Here is a 10,330-nt window from a genome sequence, read left to right on the forward strand (position 1 = left end):
TATCTATACATGTGGTCTCCAACATGAGTCCAATGAGGCTTACTCCTAAGTAACTGGGTGTGGGATTGCAGCCTCAGATCCTCAAAATCTGGACTAAAATTCAGAGGTAGGGCATGAAAAATTGGAGAGCAACTCTATATTTTAACAGCAGATATTTTACTGAAAGGGGTGTATGAATCCCGTCACAACTCTTTCCTTGCTCCTCCATCTTCCAATTTAAAACTTTGGCAAAGGAAGGAAAAGGTGTATTTCTTAGAATTTCTTGCCCATTCCACAAAATCTTAAATGTAATCTAGATCTTTCCACTCAATAATAACAGGTTTTTTTAGAAAATTTGATCTAGGATTTAGATTGAGAGACCAGATTAATAGGTAGGTAAGGGAGCCCAGTAATATTTTGCAGGCAGGTATTTGGAACAAACAGTTACATGTAGATACACTACTGCTGAAAGCATGTCATTTCCAATCTGCATGTGAAATTCATTCAAAGGAGAGCTTTATCTAGGTTTGACTGGGTTCTCTCCCCCCATCCTGCTCCAACTCAAGTTTCATATTCAGATTGTTACTTAAGTCACAATGCCAGCCCTTGTGGCTTATGTCCTCCATGATGTGGTCTCTATAGGTTGCAAACAAACAAGCAAATATCCTGTAAGACAAGCATAATCCTGAAAGGGAACCAGTTCAGAGGCTTATTAACAATGTCAGCAGTTTAGGGATGTACAAAAACAGGATATAAATTGCTCGGTGGATTTCCTGCCCACTTCTGACACTATGATAGGAAGTAAGCTGAACTGGGGTTCTCATCACAGAATTCCATCCCTAAGAGGGACCATGATCTGTATTTAAAAATAGAGCAATTTGCACAAATCACATGGATCTGGAACAATTTTTGCAAAATTGGTTGGTTTGATTTTAGTCTGTTTTGAATGAACGGTTTTTAATATTTTGCTTTATTATGTTATAGTCTTTTAAGTTTTTCTTGTGTACCACGGAGAGCTTAGGGCAATGGGTAGTACAGAAATGCAAGAGAAAGAGAGAGATTGTAAATTTGAGCAAATTGACAGAATCTACAGAAATTATGCTACAGCCACATGGCATTGGATTGTGTATTTGCACAAATTTAATTAACATTAAAAAGGACTAAATCATAGCCTTAGGGACATAAATCCATTAGTTGAGTCAAGTTGCACTGCAGTGCCAGGGCCAGTGCAGGACTAACAAACTAGAAACCCTGGGCCAAATGATGAGAATCCATTGGATTTCCACCTCCCTCACCCCTCAAAAAATGGGCTCTTCTCACATCCTTAACAATACATCACTCAGAACTGAAGGCAACAGGAAGGAACAGCTTTTGACAGAAAAAAGAGTAGTTGAGAGCCTGCTATTTAGGAAATCCTGTAAGTGTTTAGGCAATTGAAAAATTTGGGGACAGGGCCCAGTCCCAGGAAAACACAAGAAGAAACTCTGCTAGCTCTGATAATTAAAAGAGCGGCCTTGCAGAAGAATCCCCAATACATGGTCCATTTGCGGGGGGGCAATCTTCCTGTCTGTGCTGTAATCCAGTGTATGGTGCTGCAGTGCCCTTCAAAGCCCTGTATGGATGATCAAGGACATCAAGGAGCCCTGGATCTCTCTGATTGTCCTTTTCAATTTGTTGCCTCTGAGCATGGCATGAAGCCAGGAAAGCACTCAGCTGAGCTTTGACCATGTGACCTTGTGCAGCTTAGAGAAGAGTGAGCGCTTCGCCCCACTCCACCCCACTCACTGCCAATACTCAGAAGGATATAGTTCTGCTTATGTGGCACTAGATCTCGTCTTGCGTAAAAACCAAAGCCACCAAAACCAAAAGATAACAGCCATCTTATGTGGGAATTTGAGATTGGGAGTTTGTGAGAAGGTTTCCTTTTGAAATAAACTGACCACTGGCAGAATACATCTGTCCTTTCCATGCTCTGTTTCTGCGTTAATAAATCTGCCACTCATCCCAGTTGAAAGAAAAGAAAAGATTAGGAGAAGATTGCAGAGAACTCCTGTGTAGGGTCATTCCAGAAGTATTTAGCACATCACATTCACTGCATGGCTTAGGAAGGAGTTTTGGCTTTTGGGAATAGAGAAGTGAAATCGATGCTGCTGCTGCTATCCATCTGAAGGAGCACAACGTGTTCCAGTGTCTTCCTCATGTTGTGTTCCAAAGCAAGGATGGAACTTTCCATCTTGGTGTCACACACCATGATTCCTTTCCTAGGACTTTGCCAGTTCCCAGGGCTGCTTGGAATGTCTGCTCCTTCAGACCAGATGCAGTTACTTAGTGGCGAAGTGCCTTCTGCACATATTCTGAGGCAGTGGTGTCTTAGAGGGGGAACACGTAGAAGCACCTGCCAGAGCCTTAGGATGGGTCACCCTTTCCCTAGCAAGAGATTTGTGAGCTTCACTTTGGTGTGGGATTGATTAGCATAGAGGAAGTATAGAAAGATGGAATAATCAAGCATAGGCTGTATACATCTATCCTTTTCTTTGACTGGACTGCTATTTCACACCAGCAGTTTAAATGGAAACACTTCTTTGAAAGATTGCATTTGCAATTAATTACCTGAAGACCAGATACTGCCAGTACATAAGCTAAAAGTGCTATAGAACAAAATCCATATTCAATGTACTATGGTAACATACCCAAGAAATCACCCGTAAACCTAACAAGATGTACCTCTGCTCAAGCAGTCCTTGAATAGAAGCAAAAAGCTATTACTACAGAACATTTACTCTGTGTCACAGCTGGGGTGACAACATCATCTTTCAGAGAGGTATTTGCCAGTGACTTAAGCCTGGCCTGACCTGGCCTGTGATTCCTTTCTTCAGTAAGCCTGGCTCAGAAAGGAACTGGCCCAAGGTCACCTAGGATGTGAACCCAGATGTCCCAGGCAATGCCCAAAGTGTAAACCACTCTATGACCTTTGCCAACTCACTATTCGGGATTCTCAGCCAATGATGCTCTCATAAGCCCAATGCCTCAGTAAGCAGAATAAGCAGGTCTCATTAGGGCTAACTTACAACATTTTGAAGGGAGGGAGGGAGGGAGGGGAGTAATACGTATTATCATTTCCAGAGACTCCAACCATATCACCATTATGTCCAGAATCTAAAATTATTTAATTGTGCCACTGCTACTGGCAGATCCTAATTTGCTACAGAGTGCTGCTGTTGGGAGATGACGGATCAGCACAAGGACCAATGTTGAACCTTCTTGGGTGTGTGGCTCTGGACAGCTGTCATGATGAGCCCTGCTCCGCGAAATTTACCACTATACTTCTAACCCAGCACCATGTTTATACCAATCGAGTTCCTCTGATTTGCAAAACAGCAGGAAGTTTTAAGCAGAAGTATCACATATTCATATCTTGCATTTCCTGCTACTGCTCCTTTCTATTAGATCTTTCTTCAAAAGCAGTCAAAGCCCAGGGGAGCTTATTTTTTGCCTGGGTTCCTCTCTGTCCCACGCTGACCTGCTATGCACGACACAACAATCTACTGTGGCTTAACTGCAGTGGAAATTACATCATGTCAGGTGCCCATGAACATCCAGCCTATCACGGCTTATTGTGCTATGCAAACCCAGACAGAAGGGGTTGTCTGAGGATCGGAAAGGTCTCCAAGGAGCCACCCAGCACAGCACAAAAGCCTCTGCAAATGGGCTGTTACGAAGTCTAAGCAGGCCCACTCTGTTGCATAACTGGATTTTTGCAGGTGCGAGTGATAAAAAATACTCATATATGTTGAACACGTGAGCAATCCATGGATATTTTCATGAATTCAAACTTCTGTTAACAAGGCTGTTGATGGAATTTCATGGCTAACTCAAGGTATAAAGTTTCCAGCATAGATGAGCCAAGTGCTGCTGAAATAGAAGTTTTTAACTTATCAGTGAAAAAGGATGCTGTCCCACATAAAAATCATGGTCCAGGCTCTGGGAACAAATGCTGTGCAAATGCTGTCGTAGTGGTTAAATTGTGTGCAGATGAAATGAGCTGCAAAAAAAAATCAGAAAGTACAAAAGAATGAATGCCAGTCATTTTTACAGCTTATTTCATCATTTTAACTTAATGGAACAGTATTTTAAGAGGGTTTTGTAAATGTGCACACTCTGCCAGTTTACAGTAACCTACTGTACAATTTCTAAGGCCATAACTACCATGTGTGTCCAATACATCTGTTATCGAAATTAGGTACATGAGTTCTCAAAAAAGTCTACACAGCTATTTTTACTGGCACAGCTGAGCATGAAAAGAAGGAAAGCTGGACTGCATTGAATTGCCAAGCTTTAAAAAAAATCAGTGAATGTTATCAGCAAATTTCCATGCACGGGTATGAAGCAACTCTACATACTCTCATGTTCCTGATATATGAAAGCTCACCTACTGCAGAAGTGAATTTAACAAGTCTCAAACAAGCCTAGCAATTTGGCACAAGTCAAAGAAAAAGTCAACCACAGTTGAAGGAATTCTCTAAAAAGGTGTGGTATTGCAGCTGGGATCACTGGAAAGTTAAGGAAGGCAGTGCTAAGGTAACACGAGTAATTGTTCCCCTGAGGGTTACAGAATGTTTAAAAGTTTCCTCTCCTGATGTCAGATGGCAGCTGTGAGATTGTGAAGTCTTGTAACCAAAACAAGCTGAGCCACAGTGCGGAACTTTGAATAAAGCAGGGACAAGGAGGCAGGTAAACTTAAAATAGGAGAGCAGCAGTGCAAGTGAACCAAGCAAAACAAAACTCTCAAACCTGCAACAGACCTGATGGGGGATGAGTCGCTGGACGTAGAGGAGGTGGGCATAGGGCTGGATGGTGCAGAAAACATAGGCCAGGACGGTGAAAGGGGTGACGTTGGACTTGGATTCTGAGTGCTGCAAGACAGAACCAGATAGCTCATCAAGACACAGGAAAGCACAACACAGATACACACACTTATGGCATGGTTCAACAATAACATGTGGCTGCAAAATTTGCATGGTGCCAGGGGAAAGTCCAAAATGGAAGAGTTGGGAACTAGAGGGAAGGGTTCCAAGGCTGCAGGCTTGTTTCTTTGAACTTGCACACATATACAGCCAGGCCTTGCCTGTGATCCAGCTTGTGCCTTTGCTGGGCCAGTGATACCGAGACCTTTTCCTTATACACAGCTCCTTGTGTCTTCTCCTCAGCTACCTACCGGTTTTTGCTTCATATTTGCTCCACTCATTGCTAGAGGTCATTTGTTACATTTATCAACAATTAACAAAATCCACAAACAGACCCTCCTACTTTCTTCCATTTGTTGCAGTGCTATGATTAGGGGGGGAAAAGCCACATTCTCTGGGTCACAACCCCTCTCACAGAAAAATGATTTCCTGTTTACATTTGTGAGTCAATGAGCTCATTATCAAAATGGTGGCCTGGAAGGAAAGAAATTTATCTTCCGCTCCAAATGGAATGCTAGGTAAGGCCACTCCAAACAAATCCCACAGTAAATTGGGTACATGAATGGACGGAAAACCCCACTGTACAGAATGCCTTCTGGGACCACCTAATCTTGGCAATGCAATGGGCTTCTTATATGGAAGAAAAGAATAACAAACTTATGTGCAACCATTTCTAAACATACAGCTCACATCAGTATATAGCTGAAAAAAATTCTGCAAATGTAGATATCCGTTCTTTGCAGTCTACAGATAAACAGTGTGTGTGTGCGTGAGTGTGTGCGCATGCATGTAGTAGAAATTACCATTAAAAACTAATTTGATACTTTCAACAAAGTATCTGGACCCATCTGCATCAGCACAATAGAGGACAAATTAGACAGCATGACATTCCATATACTACTTTATACATGTAGGTGCAAATTCAGAAACTATTTAAAGACAAACACAGTATCTCTCTCCATAGTGTAGAAAACTGTGACCAGGTGACCTGTTCGGTTGCTGTCCAAGTTCTAGCAGATGACAAGTACTATGTCTTATGGCATCTTCAGAATAGGCCAGGATAGGCCACTACAGAGAGGACATGGTTGCCCCAGTGTCACTGGTTGGTAACTGATCCCTTGGATGTCAACCATATTATCTTCAAGACTAACACACAGGAGGTCATACACAGACATCTGTCTGAAATTCCCTCCCTCCTTCCAAACATCAGTCCAGATGTGGAGTGTGCTGAATTACCGGGGCGTTCTGTAACCAGGACTAATGGGTGAGGCCTTCTTCTAGTTTGGGTTTTTGCCCTTTGTAAAGATTGCTAAGTATGTTCACTCTGCTCTTACGGCAGCTTTCTGTCCCTGCCATTGCTTGTGCCATCCTTCTGTCCTTTCAAGTGAACTAAGCTGCACACTTTGTGCGCATGACCAGTTGTGTGCATTAACCCAGACTTTGTTTTTAGTTAATGGAAAACATACAAGTAAAATTGTAGCTGTTCTGAAGTCCTTGAAAATTCCTTACCAAGTAACACATAGAAGGATAAACAGACAGTAGTGTGCCAGAAAAAGGCCAAGCTTCTTGATGTTTTTATGAGGGAAAGAAGATACAGGCTTGGTTTTCACAGAGATAGTTAACAGGCACTGTGGCTTATTACCCACTCTCATGTTGTGCAAACCTGGTCACCGAGTACACGAAAGGTGAAAGTCCAGAGCATTTTCAAAAAAAAATTAAACAGTAAAAACCCATGCCCATAATGTTTATCTTTTGCAAACACAATTATCTTTCATCTCTCATGACTTAACTTTTAGGAGACTGCAGATAGGTAAGCCACGCTAAATGTTCTTCTGCTGCTGGAGCTATATAAGCAGCTTTCTGCAGTCACTCTTGGATGAGGATTTGGATGAAAACTGGAGTAATCCATGTGAAACTATGAAATTCACTCAGCTTTTCTAGCATTAATTACTCAAGGGTATGGCATACCTATCAGGGGGTGAGGAATAATATGAAGAAATGGAAGAACCTGTTTATGTCCTATCAAAAACGTAATGACAATAATTTTTAAAGAGAAGGCAAATGCTGGCTTCCTGTTTTCCCCACAAGCGACATTATACTAGATCGGTACTGTTGAAAGTGATCGACTGCAGCATTCCTAGTTTTCAAACAGGCTCTTCCAGCTCCGCCAGCAGATGCCAGGGGGTGGGCCAGGACCTTCTGCATGCAATGCCCGTGCCCTGCTACTGAGTATGATCAGGGCCAGACCAAAACACCTTCCTGTCTGAAGGGGGGCATGATGGTATCCTCCAGCCAAAGTCACGGTAAATCATCTCCAAGCCAAGCCAAGTTAGTTTTGAACTTAGGGAAGAAAAATTGCCAAGTCAAGTCAATCACAAACAACCCAAGAAAAGAAAGCATCATTTATTGTTGGATTCTGAACTGTTGGTTATTCACCAGGGATTGTTGTTTGGATTCTAATAACATGATAGGCCATATTTCAACCACAAACTAGACTCAGTCCTTGAGTTATTGTGTTGCCTGAACTCAGCCACTAAGGGCCTTCAATGACCTCCCTTCCTTTGGGTGCCCCATGAATGCATGGAGAGCAAATGAATCCGAATAATGACATCAATCCACTCCTAGTTCAGTACTTCTGAAGTGTTAAATGCTCCATTGTGTCTTTTCCCTTTTTAATTTGTGCTACCTCATTTGGACAGGAAAAGCCAACATACTTAATGACACAGGACATACACACACATGCTGTATAGTGCTATATTTTTCTGTGGGAAAAACCCAGTTCATATATTCATTTATGAATGGATACCAACTACAAATACAATATTAGGCAAGCATGGAAATTTCAGAGGTGTAAGATTTTAGGGGATTACCTCTAGCATGTATGTGAGAGAGTGCATATATATGATAACTGAATTAAATATATATCTCAGTGTAAAATAACACTAATAGACATTGACCATGAAATGGAACAGCATCAGTGGAAGAAAGATAAACTAACTGAGCAATTGTCATGATATCATGCAGGTTTTTTGGGTTGTTTGAATTCTTTAGTGTGTCAACAGTTTTCAGGACCTTTACTTTCCCCGCTAAATTTTAAACAATGGAAGGTAAGTACATGCTATTGTATTGAAATGTTTGCACTTTATTTTACTATAATAAAAACTTAGCACAATGTTACATTTAAATCTCATTAAATGTGCATGTTTTCCTCAAATATTTGAGGTCAAATATTTGCAGTAAACTGAGACAAAACATAACAAGTGCTTTTTAGTTTTATTTACTAAATACAAGCAAAATAAACATGCTAAATTTCATTACTCCCTTGGGAATGGCATTTTCCCGATGGAAATTACCCTATGCAAATCACCTTAATTTGCATAGAGTAGTTTGCAGCAGAATGTTTATTGCATTGGAAAAATATCCTTATTTGCATAAAAGTATTTTCCAATTTAAAATGTTCAGGGTAAACCCATGTTGCCCAACATATTATACTGAAGTGTGTGTGTGTGTGTTAAGCTATCAGTTATTATTTAAGCTATTTGATTATATCACATAAAGTAGGATATAGTTACAGGAAATTCTGGCAGAGTGATTAAGCCCTTACAGAAAACAGAAACTGCTTACTTCCTTTGGTTATATTCACATTCATAAATTAACTATTATGTTATAATTCACAGAATGTGAATTTTACAGTCTTATGGCTTACTAAAAGGGGTTGGGAAAGCGAAGAAGAAAAAAATGGCAAGCATTTCCATGCTGTGGAAGACTTGCCAAACAATCTAAGTAGAGCAGCCAGATCATCTAGGAGCTTCATTCTCCAATGTGAGGCAGCCACTGCTCCAGAAAGTTGAGTGATACTCTATGCCAGGCATGGGCAACATCTATTTGCTGCTGGACTCCTAATTTCCATGAGCTCTAGCCACCATGGCCAATGAACAAGGATTATGGACATTGCAGTCCACCATCTGGGATACCTGCATGTTGTGCACTTGTGCACCAAACTTGAGTGTTGGTTCTCTGCCTACTTTTTCAGGGAAAATCCACCATGTGAAGCACAGACTGAAGCTGGAGGAATTACATTTGCATTATGTAGGGCCAGCAGTCCAGTTCAGGGGTTCAGCCTGCACAGTACTCACAAGCACAAGTGAAAGGGATGGAACACCAGGTGGAACACCACCTGCGGGCTCCGCACACTATGCCCCTGGATGCTCCATCCTTATGCTCCCCAACTCAAGCAGAGAGCTGTGGCCTCTCTTTTGCAAAATTGTCAATCACAAAGAGGGTTCTCCTTGTGTTGAAGAATATGTGAGGAGGCTTCCTTCATGCTATTAGGGACTGAGGGGCACAACCTTCAGTGAATACAGGAGGTAGGGCCAGCGTGTGAGTGCTTGCTTCTTTGCAACCTTATCAGGCTAGAGACCTGAAGAGGGCTAGTGAATATTTCAAGTGCCAGAAAGGATCATAAGTTCAGAACTATGACTCCAGTGGATGCTAGCTGTGTTGTGAAAGTTACCATCGGCTATGTTTACAGCAATTCAGCAGAGAACATACAAACACAATGCAGTAAGGCTCCCATATAATCCGTTAAAAATGAATTTGAGCAAGATCATTTAAGTAGGAAAAGAATGACTCAAACAGAAATGTACCAATAGAGTGCACTCCATGTTAACGGAGGTCAGGCACTGCAGCCTTGTTCCTTATCACAGTTCTTGGTTTTGGCCTGCATTCAAATACTTTGCTGTGAAAGCAATATTTAAATAACACAGAAAGTTTAGCTATTCAATTCTGAATAATGTTTAACCCACCAAATTCTTATCTCAGGAAATCAGCAGTTACTCAGAAGCATGTATCAGTTAAAGGATACCATCGACACTTAAAAAGAAAAACTTCAGATTGTTAATTTTTACAGAATCTGTGGTTGAAGGAATAACATACCTTTCAGTATTTAAACTGCACATGCAAGCACACACACATTTGCATTGAGCAGCCATGCCTTCTCCTTGGGAAGAGCCAAGTGACAAAGCCCATGTTGGAGTTTTCCTTTACTCCTTCTTATTAGTTGGCAACCATGTGGAAAGCAATTCACATGTACCAGATCTCTTTGAAAAATCAGTCCCATCATGTGGTTTGTCTCTGCACCACCACAAGCAATCCCAAGGAATGTCTAGTGATGACAAACCATTCACTGAGAGTCAACCTGTGAGACAAGTCCAATTCTCACAAAAGGTTCTGTACATGAAGAAGCCAAACCACATGGAGGTAGTTTCACGTAGATCCGAGCCAAAACTAATTACCTTTATTTTGAATTGGTTATTTGAATGCCAACATGCACTTCCAACTTCTTGCTATATCAGTGCCATTCCTTTCAGTATTGTTTCCTTCTCCTT

The 10,330-nt window shown here is 41.3% G+C and overlaps 1 protein-coding gene across 5 annotated transcripts in view; it reads right to left on the bottom strand.

Annotated features, from left to right (window-relative positions):
- ARHGAP26 (Rho GTPase activating protein 26) overlaps window positions 1-10,330 on the bottom strand; it is a 304,078-nt gene that overhangs the window by 16,878 nt on the left and 276,870 nt on the right. For 3 of the 5 annotated variants that reach the window (XM_044454230.1, XM_044454231.1, XM_044454235.1), the window contains one exon: window positions 4,782-4,892. The exons of the other annotated variants lie outside the window; for them this stretch is intronic. In XM_044454230.1, the coding sequence (XP_044310165.1) occupies window positions 4,782-4,892 (111 nt within the window). The remainder of the gene's footprint in view (window positions 1-4,781; window positions 4,893-10,330) is intronic. 5 annotated transcript variants of the gene reach the window in all.

Source organism: Varanus komodoensis, unplaced genomic scaffold (genome assembly GCF_004798865.1).
Source record: "Varanus komodoensis strain SLA01 unplaced genomic scaffold, ASM479886v1 scaffold7_3, whole genome shotgun sequence".
NCBI lineage: Eukaryota > Metazoa > Chordata > Lepidosauria > Squamata > Varanidae > Varanus > Varanus komodoensis.